The sequence below is a fragment of the Bos indicus x Bos taurus genome, chromosome 16, assembly GCF_003369695.1.
Source record: "Bos indicus x Bos taurus breed Angus x Brahman F1 hybrid chromosome 16, Bos_hybrid_MaternalHap_v2.0, whole genome shotgun sequence".
NCBI lineage: Eukaryota > Metazoa > Chordata > Mammalia > Artiodactyla > Bovidae > Bos > Bos indicus x Bos taurus.
The window spans coordinates 27062807-27089665 of NC_040091.1; the positions used below are offsets into that span (position 1 = coordinate 27062807).

General features: G+C 44.9%; 1 protein-coding gene across 30 annotated transcripts in view; it reads left to right on the top strand.

Annotated features, from left to right (window-relative positions):
* Positions 1 to 26859, top strand: part of CNIH3 (cornichon family AMPA receptor auxiliary protein 3) — a 276611-nt gene that overhangs the window by 130351 nt on the left and 119401 nt on the right. For 4 of the 30 annotated variants that reach the window (XM_027564561.1, XM_027564555.1, XM_027564570.1 and 1 more), the window contains one exon: positions 2067 to 2143. The exons of 19 other annotated variants lie outside the window; for them this stretch is intronic. Coding sequence is in view for 3 of the 11 variants with exons in the window: in XM_027564550.1 (XP_027420351.1) it covers positions 15489 to 15569 (81 nt within the window). In the remaining 8 variants the exon portion in view is untranslated. 7 more of the 30 variants (XM_027564550.1, XM_027564578.1, XM_027564581.1 and 4 more) reach the window with 4 other exon arrangements.

Here is a 26859-nt window from a genome sequence, read left to right on the forward strand (position 1 = left end):
CTCTTTACCTAGCTTCCCCTCTCTCCCAGCCACCGCCCTCTCTGAGCTGTGAAGTCATTTAGGACCTGCACTAATCTGAGGCAGTTAGTCCAGGCCTTTTTTTGAAGTGCAAGGTTTGAAAACCAGCTCTGTGCTCAGGTTGCCTGGGTTTGAATCCCAGCTCTTCCACTTACTAGCTGCCTGTTGTTAGTAAAGTTACTTAACTTCTCTGTACCTCTGGGCCTTCCAGATGGCATATGGGAGGAGATTGGTCTCACTGGGGCAGATGGGTTTCTTCGAGGCCTGTTCCAGAGGATCAGCAGAGACCATAGGCTAATCAGGTCTAACTGTCTTGGCATCTGCTCCCTGCCCTGCACACCAGGACATGAAGGTTGGCACAGTCCCAGCTGGAGCCCTTCTGTTTGTGAGGCTCCCTGGCCCTGAACTGTACAACAGCCCATTTTCACTCTCAGAGGCTGAGCTGCCAGGTTTCCTCAATCTCTATCCAGGAGGTCCACATCCCTCGGCCTCTACCTCTGAGGCTTAGTGAGTGGGCTTTAGAGTCAGAGCTGGACGTGGATCCTAGCAGACCCTGCTGTCTGCTGTGTGACCTTAGGTAAGGGCCTGACCTCTTTGAGGCTCAGTTTTCTCATTGATAACATGGAGACGATAAATACCCACATCACAGAGTGTGGGAATGAGAGGAGAGAGTGCATGGCAAGTACTTGCTCAGGATCTGGCACCCCTCTTTTTTGAATTTCCTTCCCTTTTAGTCACCACAGAGCACTGAGCTCCCTGTACTATACAGTAGGTTCTCATTAGTTATCTATTTTGTGCATCAGTTCGGTTCAGTTCAGTTCAGTCGCTCAGTTGTGACCTCATGAATTGCAGCACGCCAGGCCTCCCTGTCCATCACCAACTCCTGGAGTTCACTCAGACTCACGTCCATTGAGTCAGTGATGCCATCCAGCCATCTCATCCTCTGTCGTCCCCTTCTCCTCCTGCCCCCAGTCCCTCCCAGCATTAGAGTCTTTTCCAATGTGTCAACTCTTTGCATAAGGTGGCCAAAGTACTGGAGTTTCAGCTTTAGCATCATTCCTTCCAAAGAACACCCAGGACTGGTGTATATATGTCAATCCCCATCTCCCAATTCATCCCACTCCTCCAGCATTGATTATTAATAACCACTATTTATCAATACATTCACAGAATATCAGATATCAGAATATTTTCAAAGAATATCAGTACTTTCACAGAACACATAAACAGTTGCTATTGTTATCTGGTGGGGTCATTGTCACATGTGGTGCTCATTCAGATGACACTTCAAGGACTTGTTTTGTCCAAAAGTGAAAGAACTTCATTCCAAGTATGTGCATGATGGTGTGTGCATGTATGTTTACAAACACTCTGATCTTTGTAATGGTTTCAGATATCCTTTATAAGAATCAACAAAATGGAATAAGTGACACAGCTTTAATCAATAAAAATGAAAGTGTCAGTAGAGCACAGAGGTGTGGAAAGTTTCAAGAAGAGACAGGACTCTCAGAGCACAGTGAAGAAAGGAAATCATGACAGTGATATTCAGACTTCATAAAATTAGGTCTAACATTAATCTTGTGAGTTACAGACTCATTAGCTGTGGGGCTAAACTTAGTAGCCTCAGATTTTCTGCAGAACGCCTGAAATTGTTATTAAAGACAGCACACCCGCTCACAGCAGGTGGGAAGCATGGGAAGATATTTCACATCTGATGGAAACACTCAGGCCCTCAAATCTATCTGAATTAGCAAATGGAAAAACAGGAATGGCAACACATAGTTTCCATGTTAGTAGTAACGCTGGCCCTGTCTGGAGGCATCCACTTTTGTGCTTTACGAGGATAAAGGCAGACTCCAGCATGTACCATTAACCGCCTCCTGAAATCTCCTCAGTTTCTGAGTAAGACAATTTCCCCTGACACCACAGCTGCCTCTTAAGCAGTATTGTTAAAATAGGTGTTGTATCTCCAGGTGTGAAAGGAGCCAGGGCCAAGAACAGAATGGGGTGTTTCTGACAAAGGCTCATTGTTTGCAATCTGTTTACAGTGCCTGTTTAACAGAGCTAATAATAGCAAAATCACAATTTCCACAGAAGGCCGCGTTGGCAGGAAGATGACATTTCGGTGAGTTCAGAACATGAGCTGGAAGCTGCTTCCCATTCCTCTCCCTCCCTAACCCAAGGACTCTCTGGAACCAGTTCTGTGGTTTCCCAGTCCCCCTGGTCCTCCCTGGTCCCCCTCTGTCCTTCTCCCCACCATTTTGGCGAAAATGTGGCTTCTGTGAAAGGCTGGCTCCTGTCTGCACAGGCGAAGCTGGCTTATACCTGGCGTTCTTGTCAGAATTGAAACACATCTGCAGGGCGTGATGAGATAAATTAATTTGCCTAAAGTCACATAGCTTCAAAGTGGAAATTGAAGCTCAAAGCTTCCTGGCTAGTTTGTTGTCTGATTCAATTCAGTGAAAAATACTCCTGTTGAACATGTTCTATGTCCAAAGCCTCGTGCTAGGTGTCTCTATAAGTATTTGCAGTTCTCTGTTAGGGTTCTTATCAAAGTCATAGATGGCTCTGTTCGTCTCTGTTAGATTCTTACGGGCATGGATTGTGCAATGTTTTGGGGGACAATTGGACTGGTAAGTGCTCTTAGGTAAATAAGTAGGAAATAGACTCGATCCATCTGCATGTCATCAGTGGGCAGACTTAAGTCAACTACTCGACTCGTGACAGTGGTACTTGCATCAGTCCATCCACCCATCTATCCATCCACACACATACACATCCCTTTCTTGAATCCTTACTAGACATCTATTATACGCCAGACACTGGGAGGGATAATGGTGATTCAAAGAAGAAAGTCTGTGAATCTTTGACATAGAGAAAATCTTTATGGCAAAGATGTCCCAGTTTATAGAGGGAGATAGATATTCAACATGTAAAGAGTTGAATTAAACAATATATATATACATATACATATATATATATATATATATATATATATATATAACTCATATGTACGTGTTAGTCACTCAGTTGTGTCCAACTCTTTGTGACACCATGGACTGTAGCCCATGAGGCTCCTGTATCCATGGACTTTTCTGGGCAAGAATACTGGAGTAGTTTGCCATTCCCTTCTGCAGGGGATCTTCCTGACCCTGGATCAAACCCAGGTCTCTTGCATTGCAGGTGATTCTTTACCACTGAGCCACCAGAGAAGCCCCTAAAACTCATATATATATATAACTCATATATATTATTATATAACAATATATATGTAACTCAATCCCTTTGCTGTACAGCAGAAACTAATGTGACATTGTCAATAAATTATACTTCAATAAAATAAAATTTTAAAAATTGAATTATAAGACAGTGTGGTTCAGTTCAGTTCAGCTCAGTTGCTCAGTCATGTCTGACTGTTTGTGACCCCATGGACTGCAGCATGCCAGGCTTCCCTGCTCATCACCAACTTCCAGAGTTTACTCAAACTCATGTCCATTGAGTCAGTGATGCCATCCATCCATCTCATCCTCTGTCATCCCCTTCTCCTCCTGCCTTCAATCTTTCCCAGCATCAGGGTCTTTTCAAATGAGTCAGTTCTTCACATCAGGTGGCCAAAGTATTGGAGTTTCAGCTTCAGCATCAGTCCTTCCAATGAATATTCGGCACTGATTTCCTTTAGGATGGACTAGTTGGATCTCCTTGCTGCCCAAGGGACTCTCAAGCATCTTCTCTAACACCATGGTTCAAAAGCATCAATTCTTATGCATTCAGCTTTCTTTATAGTCCAACTCTCACATTCATACACGACTACTGGAAAAACCATAGCTTTGACTAGATGGACCTTTGTTGGCAAAGTAATGTCTCTGCTTTTTAATATGCTGTCAAGGTTGGTCATAACTTTTCTTCCAAGGAGCAAGCATCTTTTAATTTCATGGCTGCAGTCACCATCTGCAGTGATTTTGGAGCCCAATAAAGTCTATCACTGTTTCCATTATTTTTCCATCTATTTGCCATGAAGTGATGGAACCAGATGCCATGATCTTAGTTTTCTGAATGTTGAGTTTTAAGCCTACATTTTCATTCTCCTCTTTCACTTTCATCAAGAGGCTATTTAGTTCTTCTTTGCTTTCTGCCATAAGTGTGGTTTCATCTGCATATCTGTGGTTATTGATATTTCTCCCAGCAATCTTGATTCCAGCTTATGCTTCATCCAGCCAAGCATTTTGCATGATGTATGCTGCAGAGAAGTTAAAAAAGCAGGGTAACAATATACAGCCTTGACGTACTCCTTTCCCAATTTGGAACCAGTCTGTTGTTCCATGTCCAGTTCTAACTGTTGCTTCTTGAACTGCATACAGATTTCTCAGGAGGCGGGTTAGGTGGTCTGGTATTCCCATCTCTTGAAGAATTTTCCAGTTTGTTGTGATCCACACAGTCAAAGGCTTTGGCATAGTCAATAAAGCAGAAGTAGATGTTTTTCTGGAACCCTCTTGCTTTTTCTATGATCCAACGGATGTTGACAATTTCATCTCTGGTTCCTCTGCCTTTTCTAAAACCAGCTTGAACATCCGGAAGTTCAAGGTTCATGTACTGTTGAAGCCTGACTTAGAGAATTTTGAGCATCACTTTGCTAGCGTGTGAGATGAGTGCAATTGTGCTGTAGTTTGAACATTCTTTGGCATTGCCTTTCTTTGGGATTGGAATGAAAACTGACCTTTTCCAGTCCTGTGGCCACTGCTGAGTTTTCCAAATTGTACTTATATGAAGTATCTAGACCAATCAGATTTATAGAGACAGAAAGTAGAATTGTGGTTGTCAGGGCTGGGGCAGGGAGAATGGGGTCTTACTGTTCACTGGGGGTGGAGTTTCAGTGTGGGAAGTTAAAACAATTTCTGGAGATGAATAGTGGTGATGGTTGTATACAATGTGAATGTACTCAGTATCACAGAACCAAATGCTGAAAGATGGTTAAAGTGGTGGATCTTATATATGTTTTAAAAACAACAACATCCTTTACACAAACAGGGTGGTAAGTATTCTGATGTCTGAGGACAACTGAGCCCTGGAGCCCAAGCCTGGCCCAGACCTCAGAGCCTTTGTGTCTCTGATTGTGGAATGGGGCTTGGGTGGCTGTGGGAATCAGAGCAAATGGAGGTATAAGATCTGGAGGTGTATCTTACCTAAGCTATAAGGGAGTTTGCTTCATTACACACTTCTTTCTAGAAGCCATGAGTTCTATCTACAGTGGACACCAAATTAAAAAGGCCACTTAGTGGATAAAGGGACATTTGCAATGGTCTATCACTACAAAACAAACAACCACCAAACTTAGTTACTTAAAACAATAACCACTCTTTCTTTGCTCATGGCTCAGCCCTGGGCTAGGCTCAGCTGGGTATTGTCTCTGCTGTATGTGGTGCTGGATGCAGTTAACCCATAGGTCTGGGGTTGGAAGAGTCAAGTTGGCCTCCCCAAAAGTATGGGGAGAAGTGGGGACTGGCTAGGCCTCTCTGTTATCATGAAATAATATACTTAATAATTCAGATTGATTTTTTATTACTTTCAATCCATGGAGCTTTGCAAACATCATTTGGCAGAATGACAGCATTTAATAAATAGAAACAACTTAAAAATTCATTACACTGCTGACTCTTGTCATCCCTCACTTTACATAATTTACCTAGATGTTTGAACAGCCTTCTTAGAATTTATAATTTGTTTTGTTTCAAGTGGTATATGATATTTCTTTGTTTCTCTAAAGCTTCCTTTATTTATCCTTATAGGCTTTATTACTTTTATTAATTATAGAATTAAATCAATTTAACAGAAACACATTTCTTATAAAGTCATGGAAAGTGTGACTATCACTATTAGAATATGGTTTATTAAGGCTAATTCTCTAATTTTTTTCTACATGTTTACTTTCCTTTTACAAGATACATCAAATGAATATAAAAATTTTAAATTCTGTGGGGGTGGGATCAAGATGGCAGAGTAGAAAGATCCTAAGCTTGTCTCCTCCCATGGACACAGCAAAACTACAACTACATATAGAAGAGTTTTCCAACACAATGTTCCAAAGTCTGAGATGCAGCAAAAGCAGTTCTAAGATGTAAGGTTATAGTGGTACAGGTCGAACTTAGGAAACAAACAAAAAATCTCAAGAAAATTATCCCTATACCTAAAGGAACTAGAAAAAGGTAATCAAACAAAGCCCACAGTTAGTAGAAAGAAGGAAATAATAAAGATCAGAACGGAAAAAAATGAAATAGAGATTAGGTGGTCAAGAAGTACAAACTTCCATTTATAAGATAAATAAGTACTAAGGATAAATCAGTACTAAGTACTTTACATCCTTCATTACATCATCCAGGGGTAATTGAATACAATGACAGTGTCAAATTAAAAACATTTAGAAATATTTCTAAAAGTTTGACTGAAATAGGGACTTTCCCCTAACCTACAGGCACTAGTACTGTCTGAACAAAATGTTTCCATGAAACTATGTCTTATTGACACTGTTTTTCTTAAACATCGGCAATAAAGTTTGGTTATTATTTTAAATATTATTCTAACTCCACAAGATCAACAAAATTTAAAATTTCTTGTTTTAAAATAAATTTTGATATGCTTTTATATGAAACAGTTGAAGGTTCATAGAAAGTGCATGTTTTACTTTTTTGATTTATAACTTTTAAAATAAGCTGTTTTCTCATTTCAGTCGGTATATGTTTTCCAATAAGTGGGAACATAAATCTAGAATGTAATGTATTCTTATATAGATACTGTTCTTTTTAAAATGACTGTTGAATATTTCATGCTGGGAAATGCTTGATTATGCTCAAGCACATGCTGGCTAGTGTTAATCTTTTTTTAAAATATGTATATTTATGTGTTTACTTGGCTGCGTCCTGGGGGATCTTTCGTTGCCTCACAGACTCTAGTTGTGGCACACAGGCTCCAGAGTGTGGAGGCTCAGAAGTTGCGGCGTGCAGGTTTAGCTCCTCCGTGGCATGTGGGATCTTAGTTTCCTGACCAGGGATTAGACCCCTATCCCCTGCACTGCAAGGCAGATTCTTAACCACTGGACCACCAGGGAAGTCCCTAGTTAATCTTTTAAAAGGTACTTCCTGAATATTTTAAATCATTTAATCAATATTTTAATTTTGAAGATACTGTTCTTTCAAATATGTTATAGCGTGAAACTGATCTTTTGATTATTTCATTGATAATTACAATTCTTTTTATTGAACCTCAAGCTTTGGCAAAACGTGATTGCCACTCTTTTGAATATCTAAATCTTTTAACAGTCAACTCAGAGCACCATTTGCATCCTATATTTATTTTCCTAGCACTGATGAGACACTCATATTTTGAAACAATCTATTTTGCATTAAAGAAATAAAAAGTATTATGTGAACTTGTACCAATTCTTGCACAGTATAAAAATGTTCAGGTCATTTTGAAATCTACACAGTAGATATTCTAGGCTACATTTCTTTATTAATATTGTTTATTCTTTGCAGACTCAGAAGATTGAGTTGTATGATATTTAAATGGAACATTAATGAATGTATCCATTCTTGGTCCTCTTTTTTGTTCTGAGAGTTTTAAAAGATATTTATTGATAAATTCTTGAGTTTATAAATATTGAAACACTACATTTACCACTTACACAAACATTACTATGCACAAATATGACTGAAGTAGCAACTAATTAGAATCTGTGGCAACCACATGATTCCAGTATAGTGATAAACAGGGATGTCACCTGCATGGTGTGCTTTGTGATAAATAAGCATCTGAGAGTCCTGTTTATCAATGGTCCTTGTGACATCCTATGACAATTGACCCAAATGAATGAGTTTAGTTTAGAATCTTTAATTATTTATTAATTTTACTGTTTGCTGCAGTAACTGTCATTGTACTTACCAACTGGAACAGAAATCTTTCAAGAGTATCACAATCACTACAGTTATACCAGTGAATATTGGCCAAATAAGTTGCAAAGTGGAAAGTAGAAGGTCTTTGAAGTCAAGTCAAGGGTTCTTCCTGATTTGGGAGAGATTCTGCGAGATGTCCCTGAGGAGAAAAGATGAGAGAGGAGAGAGAATGGCTTTGGCAGTAGCAAGAAGGAAGCAGGAAGCAATGTCCTGCAGACAGTGAAGAGGCAGAAGTGCGTGTTCTGGAGGAGAGGAGACCCATACAGTGTTCATGCCAGCAACTCATGGAAGCGGCGGGACCTTAGAGACATGGCAGTGTGGTGCCCAGGGAGGCTGGAAAAGCCAAGCAGAGGAGCTCCCAGACACACCACCTAGGAAGAACAGAAGGCCAGAGGTGAAAGAACCCATGACCAGTTCAGTTAGGATGTCTCAGCAGGAACCAGTTGGGCTGATGACCAAAGCCCGGTGCTTTGATGCTACGTAAGCCCCGCAGAAGCTCTATCCAAACTCGTGCGGGAACCCCACTGAAGGCTGATGGTGAATTTCCTACTAGTCCTACAAGCTAGACAGGAAGTCCAATTGGATTTAAATTATTTTAAGGAAAACGAAGAAGTGATTCATCTACCAGTCACGAGTCTACAATTGATAGCCAGCTTCTCCACATGTGTGAATGTGTGCCAAGCAAATTAAGTAGACAAATTCCTAGGCTAGATAATGCTAACTTAGATTTTTGAGGGCATACAGAGCAGCAAACATTGGAAACCAGTGAACAAAGTCACCATGCTCAGCCCAGAGCTGTTAATAGCAGGCATTCAACTTAAAAAAAAAAAAGGATTGGTGAATAAACTATATGCAAGCAAAAGGTTATAATGCTTTGAGAGATGAGGGGTGAAGAGAAAATCTTTAGATCGCTGTTTGAACAAACCAGCTATAAAATACAATTTGGGGACAATTAGAAGCACATACAGCAAGACATTAACAGTTGTTGAATCCAGGTGATACATAGTTGAATATTCAAGCTTCTCTTTTCTTTGCTGTTCTATATGTTTGAAAATTTTATAATTTGTTGTTGCTGTTGTTTAGTTGCTTAGTCGTGTCTGACTCTTGTGACCCCATGGACTGTAGCCCACCAGGCTCCTCTGTTCACGGGATTTCCCAGGCAAGAATACTAGAGTGCATAGCTATTTCCTTCCCCTGACCCAGGGATTGAACCCGAGTCTCCTGCATTGGCAGGCAGATTCTTTACCACTGAGCCAACAGGGAAACCCCAAATTATATAATAAAAGCCATTAAAAAATCCAAATTCTCAGGGCATTCCAATAACCAAATTCACCAAAGAGAGAGAAACAGAGAGTCTTGGTGAGGTGGATTAAGTGGGCATATCCTCTGTCTGGTAGGGATTTGAGGAGTATTTGCATAGTGGCTGGGGGAAAAGCTGGTGAGTGGGGTTTACAAAGGAGGATGGGCAAAGCTTTCTGGGATTCTGACAGTTTGGCTGGGAAGCAAAGGAGTAACTGGAGTAACCACACCAGCCCTGAAAGGTGCAGAGTTCATTTATGTGAAGCAGTGAGGACATGTCCTGTGCTGTGCTGAGTCACTCAGTTGTGTCCTACTCTGTGCGACCCCACGGACTGTAGTCCGCCAGGCTCCTCTGTCCATGGGATTCTCCAGGCAAGAATATGGGAGTGGGTTGCCATGCCTTCCCGTTGGGGATCTTTCTGACCCAGGGATTGAAACTGTGTCTCTTATATCTGCTGCACTGGCAGGCATATTCTTTACCACTGGTGCTACCTGGGAAGCCCCAGTAAAGAGATACTTTCAAAAAATTTTATTTGTTTGTCTGGGCTGGGTCTTGGTTGCGACCCAGGGGACCTTTGACCTTTATTGAGGGATATTTAGTTGTGGCATGTCGGATCTAATTCCCTGACGAGGGATTGAATCTGGACTCCCTGCATTGGGAGCACCGAGTCTTAGTCACTGCACCACCAGGGAAGTCCCAGGATATACTCTTGAATTCTGTGCTAAATGAAGTCTGGTCAGATTTTCCTATGAGTGGAATGGGGTTGGTAATGGGATAGAAGGGGCTCACAGCCCACTTAACTGAGCTTCCCATGGATTCAAAGACATACTTCTTTAAACTTTGACTGCTTCTCTGACTGATGCTTATGGGTCAGGTGGAGAGGGAGGGTCAGGGGAGGAAGAAGCAGGATAGGGCTGAGGGTTGGAAGAAGCTTCATGATGAACCAAGTCTTCAGTCATGTGGGGACATGTTATATGCCTTCACTCTTGAGAAACTGAAATGTTACTATTCATAAGAGAAGGAAGAAAACCAAAACTAACCTATATACATAAGCTTGGGAAGAGGTTAGGAGGCTAACCTAACCTGTATAAAGAGGTTCAAGGTCCATTGGAAGTCAAAGCTTCTGCCATCTTGGACCTAGTTGGTTCTAACCAGTTTATATCATATCCTCAAGGGCTATGTCATTCATTTATAGGATGTGTCCTGCCCACTTTCTTCTGTTTCAGGAGGCCCAGCTATGTTGTCAATGGTACTTGCTTCCTCTGTCTCTTTAGCTTTTCCATTCTTAATGAGATGATTTCCTTCTTATGATCATGAGACTGCTGGTGTATTTCTAGGCATCAGGTTTGCATTCCAGGCAAAAAGAAGTCTATATCTTAGAGGTTCAAGCTGCGTCACAACGGTCACTCTTACCTGTACAGAGGCTGGGGAAGAAAAAAATCAAGTAATTGGCTTTTCAAATATCTACAGCAGCTAAAACAATATAGGTTGGCAGGATATTATGATTTATAAGAAATATATATATTTGGTCATTCAAATGTCCACTGTCCTGACTCACTGCTCCAAAAACTCTTAAAATATCCTGAGAGATAAGAGCAGTGTGAGCATCTTTTGTTATAATATTTGGTCTCTTGTCCTCAGTTCCTGAACTCACTTCAGAGCCAGAAAGGTGAAATGGTGTCTTGCTATCCATAACAAGCTCCTTTCTACAATAACTGGCTTATGTTAATGATGTGACTTTTGGAACACTCCTAAGAAAGGGGGCTAGTCGAGTGGGGAATCAACTATGATTAGTTTCTGACAGTGGGATTGGTCCTACTCCCTGATTTCTGGGAAGGGGAGAGGGGATGGAGGTTGAGTTTGTCAAAAATGGCCAAGAGCTTCCAGGTTGCTGAACCAGAACACATCACTGTGGGTGGTGCATCCCAAACTCCATGGTGACAGATGCTCTTAAGTTCGAGAGCCTTCCAGATCTTGTTCTATATATCTCTTGATCTGGCTGTTCATTCATATCCTTGAATATCCTTTGTAATAAACTGGTAATCTAGTAAGTAAACTGGATTCCTGAGTACTGTGAACTGCTCTAGCAAATTAATCAAATCCAAGGAAGGGATCATTGGAACCTCCAATCGGTTGCCAGTTGGCAGAAGCAGAGGTGATCGTGTGATTGGCATCTGAACTGGAGACTGGCTTGTGAGACTGAGCCCTTAACTTGTGGAATCTGATGCTATTAAGATTTGAGTTGAATTGTAGGATGCCCAGGTGGTTTCTGAGGATTGCTTGGTGATATGGGAAGACCCCTCACATTGGAATTGGGTACAGAACACTTTAGTTGGTCACTCAACACCCATTCCTAATCACTTTATTCCTTGCCTTCCTGTACTGTGTCACATGCACATTTATTTTATTTTTTTAAAGACATTGGCTTGTGGAGGAGTTATGTACTACTTCAGCAATCAGCCTGGGAACTTTATGGGTCCTTAGGAATGCCCACAAGAGATGGGGACTAGATAGTTGTTGAATAACAGTAACTGCCTGGGATCTTATTTTCTGAAATTCTACCACTGTAGTCACCTTTACTAAGATACCACTTTATAACTGATAAAATGAGATACAGCACGGCTGAGGAATGGGCAAGAAAAATAGAGCCTGTGATATGGATGGATACTTGAAAGTCAGAGTGGTAGGATAATTAAATTTTCCTTTCATGTACAGGCTTCTGATTCTGGTAATGCTGGGTTAGATAATTCAGACCAATCTTCCTGCTGCTGCTGCTGCTAAGTCGCTTCGGTCATGTCCGACTCTGTGTGACCCCATAGACAGCAGCCCACCAGGCTTCCCCGTCCCTGGGATTCTCCAGGCAAGAACGCTGGAGTGGGTTGCCATTTCCTTCTCCAATGCATGAAAGTGAAAAGTGAAAGTGAAGTCGCTCAGTCATGTCTGACTCCTAGCGACCGAGTGGACTGCAGCCTACAAGGTTCCTCTGTCCATGGGATTTTCCAGGCAAGAGTACTGGAGTGGGGTGCCATTGCCTTCTCCGGACCAATCTTCCTACTGAACACAATTTTAAAAGCTGAATGAAATATGTGTATATATATATATATTTATATATTTTTAAAAGCACCAAACTCAACAAAGGAGTAAGGAATTACTGAAGCCAAGTTCTGAGTGGTCAGGAACCCAGAGAGGCCAGACTAGCACTTCGGCCAGTTTTCTCTAGAGACATTTGCTAACCTAGAGGAGATGGCTGACAGGCTGGGTTGTGCTTTTAGTGCTTTCCAGGGTAGGGGCAAAAGTCAGATTCCAAGGACCACCATGGTTTAAAACTTGATAACCCACTTGCTTTGGCTTGGGATCTAAAGTGATTGCTCCACTTGAATAAGACTGAACCAGAAATAAAGACATCCTTCACGCAGATCATAGTTAGTAGGTTAGTCCACAAAATCTCAGTCTCTGAAACTGGATCCAGGTAATTTTAGAGTGCTCATTTCCCCCAGACACTTGGCAAAAGAAGTATAAAATTTTCCTTGGAGAAGGATAACATCATCTTAGAAACCTCAAATTTCCACAAAGAACATCTCAAAACAAAGTTTGACATACAATATAAAATTACTAGAGAGATGAGATGCTAGGATTCCATAAGAAGGAACCAGTAGAAACAAAAGATAATACATTAGCCTTACTACTACTACTACTACTACTACTACTACTACTAAGTCGCTTCAGTCGTGTCCGACTCTGTGCGACCCCATAGACGGCAGCCCATCAGGCTGCCCTGTCTCTGGGATTCTCCAGGCAAGAACACTGGAGTGGGTTGCCATTTCCTTCTCCAGATCAGCCTTAAGGGTCTCGAAATATTTGAATGATCAAATTTCCCTTTGAGATTGTTGTATTGTTCTGGTGTTACAAAAATTTATGAAGCATAATCACAACAATTAAAAGAAATAACTGATATAAAATAAACAGCAAAAAACAGAGCTAGAAATACACCACTTTTGTGTTAGTGGCGTCTGAGAGTGGCAAATAGCGTTTGCTTCATTTTTTTCCATCTCTGTATTTCCAAATTTTCTTAAAGAAACTTTATACTCAGAGACATATTTAGGTGAAAGATAAAGTGGCAAAAAATATAACAGGGCAGGGCTGAAGTCACAGGTGTGCAACTTCTACAGTTGCAGGGCTTGGGGGAGGGTGTCCTGTACTCAGACGGGCCTCAACCTTGGTTTAATAATCTGCTGTTCCTATGTTGAAAGTCTCTCTCTGTGCTGTGCTTAGTCTCTCAGTCGTGTCCGACTGTTTGGGACCCCATGGACCGCAGCCCGTCAGGCACCTCTATACATGGGGATTCTCCAGGCAAGAACACCGGAGTGGATTGCCATGCCCTCGTCCAGGGTTTTTTCCCAACCCAGGAATCGAATCCAGGTCTCCTGCATTGCACGCGGATTCTTTACCAGCTGAGCTACCAGGGAAGATCCCCATCCCCCATATATATTTAAATAAGAAGCCCCATATTTGCATTTTGCACTTGGCAGTGCAAAGTATGTAGACCCAGAGGCAATTAAATGTTGACCCTTAAGCAGATAAGAAGACCGAGATTTACAGAGGCTAGGAAGGGTGCAGTTAGAATGGGGTTTGACTGCAAAAGCACAAGCTTTTGACAGATCCACTAGACCAACGCCAATATACACCGAACCATTGCTGCCGCATCTCCAGCCCACAATAGTCCTCAAAGTCTAGCTTCCTCAATCCCAAGGTCAGACGGCGGGGGAGGGTGAAGGATGCGAAGGAAAGATGCTCACAGAGAATTTGCAGGGATGCGCTGCAAGCGCAACCTGAAGCATTATGAAATCCATAGCTGGGAAAATCCACTGGACAACCCTGGGGTCCAAAAGATTTTCCTGTCTCCCCAACCAACACAACATCAGCATCCTCAGCCCCTACAATGCCCACCCCAGAGTAACTGCGAGATCCGGGAGAAGCCGCAGCCTTTAGGTGCGAGGTACACACATACCCTTCCGCAGCTTCCCACCTCCTCCAGACGCACGTGTTTAAAGAGTCCCTGCTCCTCCCCACCCCGCCCCACCTCGGCACGGCCGTCCCGTCCCGCCCCGCCCCACCCGCGCTGCTGGCCTCAAGTTTCCTCGGAGAGGCCGGCGCGCACAAGTGAGGCAGCCTCGGCGACCGAGCGCCCAGCAGCGCTTGGCCGCCCACCTTTCCCCGGCCCCGTCGCCGCCGCAGTCTCCACCCGCCGGGGAGGGCGTGCTCGGCGGAGCCGGAGCCGAGGGTGGGGCGCCAAGAGGGAGGGGACCCCGGCCGCGCAGCTTCAGTGCTCTTAGCGGCACAGGCAGCAGCAGCAGGTGGAGCGAGCTTCGCGGTGAGCAGCTCTTGGCCTGAGATCCACTCCAGCGGGCCTGCTGGGCTGGAGCCTGTGTGGCCGGGCTCCTGTGCCGCTTAGACACAGGAGACACTAGAGTCCCACCCCTAGTTTCCGGGGAACTTGGATTACCAAGGTTGGTGGGCCCGGGGGCCGCCGGAGCCTGGCGCGCCTAGGAGCGCACGGCAGCTCTGGAAACCGCATCCGGGGCGCAGGGCCAAGGAAACCTCGCTCTTCTCGGCTACCTAAAGACCTGTTTCCCCGGGAAAGAGCCTCTGCTGGATCTGGGATTTGGGAGGAGCTCGGGGTCGCCCCCCTCCCCCGCCCCCTTCCCGGGCACCTCGCTGGACGCTCTCGGTTGGCGCCCAGGTGGCGCGGGAGGGTCCTGAGAGGCGCTCTCGGCTCTCCTGTGCCGCTCAGACGCGGGAAGCAGAGGGGGCTCTTCCCTGGGATTCCGTGGCTCGCGTGGTCCTCCGAGGAGTCCTCGCACCCCCGCGTCGTGTTGTCTCGAGAAGCTGGCTGGTTGGCACTAACTGCAGAAGTTCGCTATTGATTTGGTTTCTTCTTCGATTTGGGGACAGTTCCCGCCAACGACGCGCGACGCACCTGTCTTCGCGGAGGAGCTGGCGTCTCAGGTCGCCGGAGCCTGCGGGAATCCTGCCCCTATCCCAGCCCCGCACGGCTCTCCGCTGGCGTGCCTCCTTCCTAGCCACTGGCCTCGAGCGGAGGGTGCAGACCTGGCTCCTTGCTGTCCCCCGCCTTTTGAGGGAGTGCGGTCCTCCAGAGGGACTTCGGCCTCCTAGGCGCTGCTTGGTGTGTTGGTGTTGGGGTGCGCGCGGCCCCCCGCCGGCCGGCCATGGCCTTCACTTTCGCTGCTTTCTGCTACATGCTCTCGCTGGTGCTGTGCGCTGCCCTCATCTTCTTCGCCATCTGGCACGTGAGTAACCGGCAGCGGCTTCTAACTCTTTTCTTGCGCCCCTGGCCGCCTCTTTCCCCAGGTCCTCTGGAATGCCGCCTCACTTTCTCCACATCGCGAGTGTGGGCTGAGAGGCGGCCGGCCGCTGCGCACCCGCGGTTAGACCCTCTGCCGCCGCCTGGTTGTCCCGGGCGGGAGATGGTTCAGAGCATCCCGAGGCCGGCGCGCCTTCGGTGCCCTCCTACTGGCGGCAGGCGGAGGGACCGCCGGGCCGCGGGGCAGGGCATCCTCGCCAGGGCTTGGCCTTGTGTCCCAGGCCCCGGGATGAGCAACCTTCCCCCAACTTCCCGTGCCCCCTCCTCTCCTGCCCGCGGGGAGGCGAAGGAGAAGCGCCACCATGGGCCCGGCAGTTAGTCAAGTAACTATAACAACTAAACATTTAAAATGTCAGCATCTGTGGTGGGTTGCGTTTCCGCATAACTGGAGGCAAAGTGGAAACACGACGGGAGCGCCTTGTAAGAGGAAGTAGGGAGAGGCCGGGCCAGGAAGGGGAGTGGAGGGAAACCAGGTGATGCAGGTGGACAAAGAAGGGGGTGGGCCAGTGAGGATGAGAGAGAAAAGCGAGGACCAGGGAGGGAGATCGGAGAAAGACACGCATGAATGAGGCTGTGGAGGAAAGTCTCGCAGAGACAGGTGGAGGGGAGAGTTTCCTCCATCGCCCTCCTGGGGTCTGAGCCAGTCAACTCCTGAAAGGCTTTGCGATGGCACACCTCCTTTCCTTTTGGCGAGATCCCCGGCATCCCCAGTGGGCACACACTTGCCTGCTGCCCTTCCTGGGGCTGCATCAGGTTGAGGGCAGTCATAATGAGTCCCGACTCTGCAGGTGTGGCTTGGGAATAGGGGACAGAGTGCTTCTGAATAGAAGGAGGGAGAGAGAAATGAGGAACGCTGGTTCTCTTACAGAGATGCACAACATGGGACATGGCTAGTTACTCTCAGAGCTTCCTTCTCTGAGGTTGTTTAAGCTCCCCGCCCTCACCATCAGAGACTTGTTGGGAAGAATAGCTAACGTCACACATTTTAGGAACACCCCGGTGCTGCCCAGCAAGTCAGGTGCCAGGGAAGGATGCTGAGATGAGTTCCTGGAGTCATGGTTCCCATGAGCCTCAGAGAACATGCATCTGGTGGATTGAAGACCAGGAGAGAATTTCGTGGTGGGTGGGATGAAGATGTTTTGTACAAATGGTTTCCAGAGTGAGAGGATTTCTTTGAAAACAGAACTAAGTAGCTAGAGCAGCCTCTGTTACAAGGCTCTCTGACAGGGAGGAGCAGGAACCCCAGGAGGGGGAAGACTTCTGACTGTGTCATCCTAGGGAAGATGTTTAGGAAAGGCATCTCAAAAGTGAGAAAGTTGACCTGGATGATCTCCAAGCTTCCCCTTAGGTCTAAGAGGGGTTAAGTGTGTGCATCAGTTGACCTATTAATCTAGGGATGAGAGAGAAGAAATTCATACGTGGGAATTTCGGGGCTGATCAAAAATCCTGCGAGTGAGAAGTGATGGGATTTTGCATCATCTCTTCCTCTGTGGGGAAGGCTGGCTCTATCATACAGTGCAGAATGGAGCCTTGAAGTTGCTGGCACTCATTAAGGGAAAACAAAACTTAGGTTAAAAAGGGGTGCAGAACAGATCATGCTCAAACATGCAACAGACCTTTCCTAATGTGCTTTAAAGGAGCTTGCGGTACTTCTTGAGATCAAGGGAGTTGTTTGCATTCTAGAAGACTAACTACCCCTCTTTTTAAGAAATACTTCATTTGCTGTTTCTTTACATTTTTGCCTTGGCCAGGGGGTGGCAGGTACCAGAGAGCTTCATCAAACTTCATCAGGCTTAGAGAGCTTTGAATTAGCCCCTGAAGCAAAGCAGGTAACCAGAAAGAATAATTTTCTCTCACTCGGGAAGATAATAAATAATTCAGGAGTAGGTTAATTAAATGGATGGTCTGAGCAGCTGGTTGACTGATAGACATTTGACTCAAAACCGAGCATTATTGCAATCCCATGTTGGCCTCTACTCTTCTGGTTTCCAGTGCCCAGCCCCCTGTCGAGGGGTAGCTGGACGTGGTCAGGTTCAAAGTCTGGGTCAGGTCCGGACCTCCTTCCTGACCTGGCAAGATTCCAGTTTCTGATGATGAAAAGAGTTTGTGCTCTTTGAATTCAAATTACAGTAACAACTCCCAAGTCTCAGCCCCTTTTCCTTTCCTAGTCTTTTCTGTCACCCTCTCTGCAAAGAAAACAATACAAAGCCACAACTGCATTGCTTTGGTTCCTGAACACTGAAAGGGGAAATCTGAGACACATCTACACAATCTGTGTACCCATTGTGTGTGGGGGGGTGTTGGTTATATGGTGATGATTATTTCAACCAAAATTTAGTTAGCCTGTGTTATACTGTGTTTTCTTTTTTTCCAGCGTCTTATGTTCCTTATACATTTCTTGATCTGACAAGCCATATTGATTGCTTACTACATATTGACATCCTAAATAATGACTTGGGCACTTAACAATTTACAGCAGTTAAAAGACCTGTCCCCCTGCCATGTCTGGGCTGAAGAAAAGAAGATGGTTCTTCTTACCTAATTGTACATACTTAGGGACAGTAAGAGTAGTTGCTGTTTGCTGAGTGTTTGTTGTAGGCCAGTCTTAGGGATTTACAGAGGACTCCTCAGGTGTATCTTCAATTGCTTACCTGTCTCCTCTTGCAGACAGGAAGTCTGGAAGCAAGGATGGATGTGGCCAGTCATAGCACAACTCAGTTTTTAAAAGTGACTCTAGGTATTTTTAAAAGAAAATTTTAAAGCCAGAATTTTTAAAGCTTTCAAGTTTTGCTTTTTACTTTGAAAATTTATCTGCATTTGTTTTCAAATGGAAAGATTTCACATTACTGATTAATTTATGCTATACGAGCCACTGTCTTTGAGTATATTTGTTACATTTAGAAGATGCAGAATAAAACTGAGGATTTTTTTGTCTGTGTGGCTTTGCATACCATCAGATACATGGTCCCTTATTGCCCAGGCAGCCTTTTTGTCCTTGCAACTGACATTTTACAGATGAAAAGACTATATGAAGAGGTTATGAAACTTGCCTAAGGTTGCACAGCTGGTGTGCATTAGAGCATTAGAGTGTTTAGCAGAGTCTCAGGCTCTTATGCCCATGTCCCTTTTCTAACTCTCGTCACTGTCTTTGGATTGTTTAGCTTTGATAATAGTGAATAATATTCCTATCCAAAGAATTATCTTTTTATGTATAGATGAAGTATTTGGAGTTGGAATTTCTGATTAGAGTCACAACCACAGGAAGACGACACCAAACATACTGTATATCCTTTTTAAAAAGAGAAAATTCTATTTCATTTTTTGAAAAAAATATATATTTTTTCTGTTTATACAAGTTCATTGCCCCGAATTTTGAAAGGACAGGTACATAGTCATGGACCAAAATCACTGCTAATGTCATCATCCAGAAGAGGTTTGGATGTCTCTTCTTCCAAATATTGTGTGTGTGTATTTTTAAAAATGCAGTTGGGTGTTTAGAAGGGGAAAAAGTGTTCTAAAGGGTTTCAGATGTGAAGTGATGTCTGTTTCCAGCCAATATCAAATGAACAATGTTACTCGCAAGAGCCCTCTCAGCTCCAGCTTGGTTGAGCCTGTTTGCAGACTGTCTCATTTATATAAACACAGATGAAACCATTCTTTGAAAAGATCGAAGATTCATACCAGTTATTTCAGATTTTTAGTTAAAAAAAATGTTTTTTAAATATCTAGAGTCACTTTTAAAAACCGAGTTTTGCGGCATACAACTAAAATTAATTTCCAATGATATTTCTTTGGATTCACAGCAGCATTTGCCATTGGAGAGTTTTAACAGGCCCCAACAGAGGATAACAAATAATGCTGACTGAGGGGCAGTTTTTCTAGGTGAAATATCTTTATGATTGAGCCTTCAGCCAGTTCCAGCCTGTGTCACAGGGAACTGAGCAGACCTCTCAGTTTCTCAGATTATCCATCTGGAAATGAAAATAATGGGTTTACGTGATATGGTTGGATGCCTGGGCCTGTCCCTTGAGGATCCTGCTTTGATCTGTCCAGATGGGGGTGCTGCCCTCTTCGCTCTGCCTTACTGGTCTCCACTGTCTGGAGTGTTTGAGGCATCCCCATCTCCTGCGGTATGTCACTCTTAGATGTGATGTTCGCACATCCTTCTTCCCCCACTCCCCTCCTCTCTCATCCCCCACCGTGTTCTTCCTCCACTGCCTCACAGCTAACAGGACGACGCTCCGTAAGAGCAGGGGACCCTTACTGCTTATCATGGTTTCTCTGGAGCCTGGAACAGTGCCTGCCATGTAGAAGGGGCTCAGTAAATCCTCATATAGCTTAATGATGAGGCTGGCAAATATTTTTAATTTGGTGTAGAAAGGCAAATAGAAGACTTTTTTTTTTTTTTTAAACGTGTTGGCTGTGTGGGATCCTAGTTCTGGACCAGGGACCGAACCTGTGCCCCTAGTGACGAAAGTGTGAAGATTCAACCAGTGGACTGCCAGGGAAGTCCTGAAGACGTTCTTACATATACTAAAATACAGCCAAAATATAAACTATAAAACTCTAAAAAAGATCTCTAAACCGAGATTAAGCTCTTAGACTCTAATGGAGCCACCAGTGTTTCTGTGCACAGCGTCAGAGGCATTGAGAGCCTTAGAGAATCTTGGTTGGCACATGCCCTGCTACAGGGCACGGGATTGCAGACTGAGGCTGGGATCTCAGGAGAGCTCTCGGGACAGTGTCCACAGCAGTTTGGTGCTGGGGGCCTGCCGCATGGTAGTGTCTGCCTGCCTGCAGTTGGCCTCCGACTCTTCCCATCTCATGGCCCCAACTCCACAGGTAGACTCTGTTGCCTCCCAGAAACGTGCATTTTATTCCTCTTTCCACAAGGAAAGACTTCTACCCTCTTAGGTCTAAATTCTGCATATTCTTTCACTGTCTCGTTCAAATCTCACCTTGTCAACTCTACTCACTCCAGCCTACCATAGGCTTCTAAGAAAGCTCATGTAGCTCACTTTCTCATGTGTGTGTAGGACACTTTCACGTGTGTGTCCCGAACTCTCTCAGTAGGCACTGTTAGACGGGAGGGTCCTTATCTGTTCATGTCATGCATTCACAGAACTTAGGAGGATACGGTGACCACATGGGGATCATGTGGCTGGCAGTGGGTGGTCTTCAGATTGACCATGAAAGGAGGAATGAAAATCACCTCTTTGGTAGCCTCGTTTGGCTCATTGACTCAAGAGTTTACCCTTTGAGATGTAGTATATATATATTATGGAATATTACTCAACCATAAAAAGGAACGAAGTCAGATCATTTGCAGAAACATGGATGGACCTAGAGACTGTCATACAGAGTGAAGTAAGTCAAAAAGAGGAAAACGAATATCGTGTATTAACTCATATGTGGGAAAATGGTACAGATGAACCTATTTGCAGGGCAGGAATAGAGATGCAGATGTAGAGAATGGATGTGTGGACAGGGTGGGGGGTGGGGATGAATTGGGAGATTGGGATTGACATATATACACTACCACGTGTAAAATAGGTAGGTAGTGATAGCACAAGGAGCTTAGCACGGTCCTCTGTGATGACCTAGGTGGATGGCAGGTGGGAGGGAGGTCCAGGAGGGAGGGGATATATATATTTATATACGTGTGGCTGATTCACTTTATTGTACAGCAGAAACTAACAACATTATAAAGCAACTGTACCCCAATTAAAAAAAAAGATCTTACCCTTTGAAGAAAAGAGGAAGCCTGTGGCTCTGGTGACTGTGGTGGCCGGCCTTGAGAGCAGGGCCTGGGCCACAACCCGGTGGCGCTCTGGCTGGGTGCTGTCAGTGCTGGTGAGCTGGCAGCTGCTCCTTATATTTGCTCCGAGACTTGACCTGGAAGGGATGCACCAGCCAGGTACCGCTGTCACAGAGGTTGGCTTCATCTTTGAGGGGCTGGCCTCTTACTGCAGGCTCGGCACTCCTGTCTGTGTTGGGGCGCTGAGAACAGAACCATCACCACCTGACCCTGAGGCCATCGTCACAAATAAACAATTCCATCACTCTAGCTGCAGGGCTTGTAAGGGCCTCAGTTACACACAGGCAGATAGAGGGCAGGGACTATCTTCTCTCTTACCTGAGCTTGTGTAGACACTGATTAAGTGTGTGTTGAATTGGATTGGAGATTTCTGTCCAGTCTCCATCATTTAGTTATACCAACCCAGCTTTAGACTCAGGCTGCCTGGTCAAGCTGTTTTCTCTAGTTCTGTCCTGTTGCTACCTTTTGCTCAGCCTTCTCTGTGTTTCCCTGGTTACCTGAGAGAGAAAATGGGATTACACCTAACCCTGCAGTTTCTACTTTGGACTCTCTCTGGCTCCTCTCATTGTTCAAAGTGATTAAATTTTTTTATTGTGGTAAGATAAATTGGCCATTTAAAAATCATTTTTAAGTTTACAGTTCAGTTGCATTAAGTCTCTTCATGTGATTGTACAACTGTCACCACTATCCATCTCCAGAATTTCCCATCATTCCACACTGAAACTCCATACCCGTTAAACAGTAACTTCCCGTTCCCCTGTCCCCTCAGCCCCTGACAACCACCATTTCACTTTCTGTCTTTAGGAATTTGACTATTCTATGCACCTTATATGGGGCTTTCCTGATGGCTCAGACAGTAAAGAATCTGCCTGTAATGTAGGAGACGCGGGTTTGATCCCTGCGTCAGGAAGATCCCTTGGAGGAGGGCATGGCAACCCACCCCAGTATTCTTGCCTGCATAATCCCATGGACAGAGGAGCCTGGTGGAATACGGTCCATAGGGTTGCAAAGAGTCAGCTTTGACTGAAGCGGCTTAGCACATGTACCTTATATAAGTGGAGTCACATAGTATTTGTCCTTCTGTGTCGGCTTATTTCACTTAGTGTAACATCCTCAATGTTCATCCATGTTGTAGAAGGTGACTACAATTCATTACTTTTTAAGGTGGAAGATATTCCAGTGTATGTGTGTACCACATTTTGTATATACATTCATCTGTTGGTTCCACCTTTTGGCTGTTATTGTGAATAGTGTTGCTGTGAACATGGGTGTGCAAATATCTCTTTGATACCCTGTTTTTCATTTTTGGTGTATACTTTATTGACTATGCCAAAGCCTTTGACTGTGTGGATCACAATAAACTGGAAAATTCTGAAAGAGATGGGAATACCAGACCACCTGATCTGCCTCTTGAGAAACCTGTATGCAGGTCAGGAAGCAACAGTTAGAACTGGACATGGAACAACAGACTGGTTCCAAATAGGAAAAGGAGTACATCAAGGCTGTATATTGTCACCCTGCTTATTTAACTTATATGCAGAGTACATCATGAGATAGGCTGGGCTAGAGGAAGCACAAGCTGAAATCAAGATTGCCAGGAAGAATATCAATAACCTCAGATATGGATGACACCACCCTTATGGCAGAAAGTGAAGAAGAACTAAAAAGCCTCTTGATGAAAATGAAAGAGGAAAGTGAAAAAGTTGGCTTAAAGCTCAACATTCAGAAAACGAAGATCATGGCATCTGGTCCCATCATTTCATGGCAAATAGATGGGGAAACAGTATAAACAGTGGCTGACTTTATTTTTTGGGGCTCCAAAATCACTGCAGATGGTGATTGTAGCCATGAAATTAAAAGATGGTTACTCCCTGGAAGGAAAGTTATGACCAACCTAGACAGCATATTAAAAAGCAGAGACATTACTTTGTCAAAAAAGGTCTGTCTAGTCAAGGCTATGGTTTTTTCAGTGGTCATGTATTAATGTGAGAGTTGGACTGTGAAGAAAGCTGAGCGTAGAAGAATTGATGCTTTTGAACTGTGATGTTGGAGAAGACTCATGAGAGTCCCTTGGACTGCAAGGAGAACCAACCAGTCCATCCTAAAGGAGATCAGTCCTGGGTTGTTGAGGTCCTTTAATGGACTGGAACCTGGTGGTCTGGAGTCAACAATAAGACAGTAAAGGAGAGAAAGAGGCTGATATTCCTTGGTTTATGCAGAAAGCCAATGAAGCCCCTGGTACGGGGCTTGCTCTGTTCACAGCGCCCTCTCAATGGGGTAAAGGTGCAGAGCGCCTTCTCAAGAGGGTCTTAGAAGCCTGGGCAGGAAAGTGAACTCAGAGGGCCTCTGCGCTCCAAAGAAATAGCCTGAGAGAGAGAGAGAAAGAGAAAGAAAGAGAAAGAAAGACACAGGGACCAGAGCTCTGATGGAGCAAAGGTGTTTTATTCAACATTGTGTAGGTATTTATACTGTCTTACAAGATAGCTATTTTTAGAAGAGATAAAATCAAAACTTACAAGTTATCAAGAAAACATGAGGTCATCCATATGAAAGAGAGAGATGTAAATAACCACTTTTACCATATGGTTCATAAAAAGGAAGAGGGTACTTATCACTGTATAGAAAAACTAACAAAGGAAATGCCTGGATTCCTCAGTCCCGGGAGAGGCTTGCCTCTCCTCTTAATTCCTGAATATTCAGATCCAAATATTCAGATCCAATTCAGATCCAAAACAGCACACAGGAAGCCTCCTGTTAAATGCTTCCTGACACTGGGTGTTCATTGGAAGGACTGATATTGAAGCTGAAACTCCAGTACTTTGGCCACCTAATGCAAAGAGCTGACTCATTTGAAAAGACCCTGATGCTGGGAAAGATAGATTGAGGGCAGGAAGAGAAGGGGATGACAGGATAAAATGGTTGGATGGCATCACCGACTCAATGGACATGGGTTTGGGTGGACTCAGGGAGTTGGTGATGGACAGGGAGGCCTAGCGTGCTGCGGTTCATGGGGTTGCAAAGAGTTGGACATGACTGAGCGACTGAACTGAACTGATCCCACAAGTGTGTTTAAAAGCAGAGACATTACTCTGTGATCAGAGGTCCATATAATCAAGGTTAAGGTCTTCCCAGTGGTCAACATGCAGTTGTGAGAGTTGGACCGTAAAGAAGGCAGAGTGCCAAGGAATTGATGCCTTCAAACTGTGGTGCTGGGGAAGACTCCTGAGAGTCCCTTCGACAGCGAGGAGATCAAGCCAATCAATCTTAAAGGAAATCGACCCTGAATATTCATTTGGAAGGACTGATGCTGAAGTTGAAGCTCCAGTATTTTGGTCACCTGATGAGAAATGCTGACTCATTGGAAAAGACCCTGATGCTGGGAAAGATTGAAGGCAGGAGGAGAGGGTGTCAGAGGATGAAACAGCTGGATGGTGTCACTGATGCAATAGACACGAACTTAGGCAAACTCTGGGAGATGGTGAGGGACAGGGAGGCCTGGCATGCTGCAGTCCATGGGGTTGCAGAATTGGACACAACTGGGTGACTGACTGAACAATAACCCACAAGAGGAAATGCAGGAACTTTTTCAACCAGGAACTTCCAGTCCTCAGTCTTTTCGGCACCAGTTCTGCCTTTTCTTGACTCTCTGGCCCCTGTCTGTTGCTGCTGTCCTCCTTGCTCTAGGATGGACCAACAGCAGTGCCCCAAACATCCTGGGTTTATTTGCTTGCTTAAAAATCTGGTCTGTTTTGCTACATTACTCTGGAATCCTCAAGTCTTCTAGGTGAATAAAATAGTTGCAGAATCTTTCTTCAAGCCTTAGCATGGAGTCCTAGTTGAACCTTATTGAGAAGTCGTAAATGCTCCTTAAACAGATTTTACCGGATCTGGGGTTTTGCTGTCGCCCCATGACCACAGCCATTTCTTCCAAAGGATTTCATCAGGAAGAGCTAGCAGTGTGTTCTGAGACTTTCAGCCTAGATGTGTGAGGACTGAGAAATGTACCTGATGTTGAGAACAAAGGGATCTTGTGCAAAAATTTTTTGTTGTTCATTTAAACCTTTGCATTTCTGCTCATAAATCTATGGGAAGCCCAAAGGCCCAGCACTTCTTTCGGTGGCTGCCAGGGAGGGGAACCAGGCAACTTTACCTGGGCCGAAGACTCAAGTTCAATTTTACCCCTAAACTGGGGACTGCTGGGTCATGGAAATGAAGAGGTTTTAGCTCACTGGAAGACAGTTTGGGGGATGACTCAATTTCCTAGTTTCTTTAAGTTGTCTTGGGTCACAGAAGTGGTTTTAAAAAGCAAACCAGACTTATAAAAATGTAATACACAGACACACACACACTTGTGCGCATGTGCATACAGTTACCACCACAACAAAAACTCTCCACAGCAATGCAGATCCCACCTTTTCTTGGCCATAAATTTGGGGAGGATGGAATTTGCTTTCCTCTATCTCTCTGGGGGTAAGGGTGGCTGCGGGTGGTGGGCATCCCTGTGTGTCCATTTGCAGTCCCCACAGTTGGGGTGGAATGCCTTAGTGGGAGCTGTTAACCACACATCCATACACAACCGGTGACTGCTGCTTACCACCCAGAGGCTCGGGATCAAAGGCCCCCATGCCTGTTTGCATGGTCTGCTCTTGAGTACGTACAGCACCTGGGACTGCCTGTGGGGTGAGGTCCAACTTCTGTGATGCCATCTGGCTGGCTGGAGCCATGACCTCTGGCCCTTTTCAGTGTCTGTAAATACCATAGACAGGTACTCCGGACATGTTTCCAACTGAATGACACACCCACTTCCTTCCTTTGGACTTCCACTTCCTTCCTTCTTTCCTCCTGGAGAGGGAGACACTGCAGGCCAGGCAACTATGAGTCCAGGGTTCACCCCTTGCCCACCCTCATTCCTCAGCTTCCCCATTCACATCCTTTTCAGGTTTTGGCTTCCCATTTATATTGGTGGTTCAGACCGTAAAGAATCTGCCTGCAGTGCAGGAGACCTGGATTCAATCCCTGGGTTGGAATCCCCTGTGAAGGGAATGGCAACTCACTCCAGTATTCTTGCCTGGAGAATTCCATGGACAAAGGAGCCTGGTGGGCTATAGTCCATGGGGTCGCAAAGACTTGGATGTGACTGAGTGACTGACACTTTCACTTTCACCCTCCCTGGCCTGGCACTTGGAGCTCAGCCCCTGGACTGCCCGGGTTGCTCTGGGCTGGCTGGAGCCTGTGGTGGTTGGCGAGTCCCTGGCGTTAGGGATCCAGGCCTTGATGGCTCTGTCTCCCTCCTTCCTTCTTCCCTTTCTCTGCAGCTTCCTTCTATTCCTTTTCCTTTGCATAGATCTTACTCTGCCAGAGCCCGCACAGTATTTCTTAGCTCAGCTGGAAGGCCTGA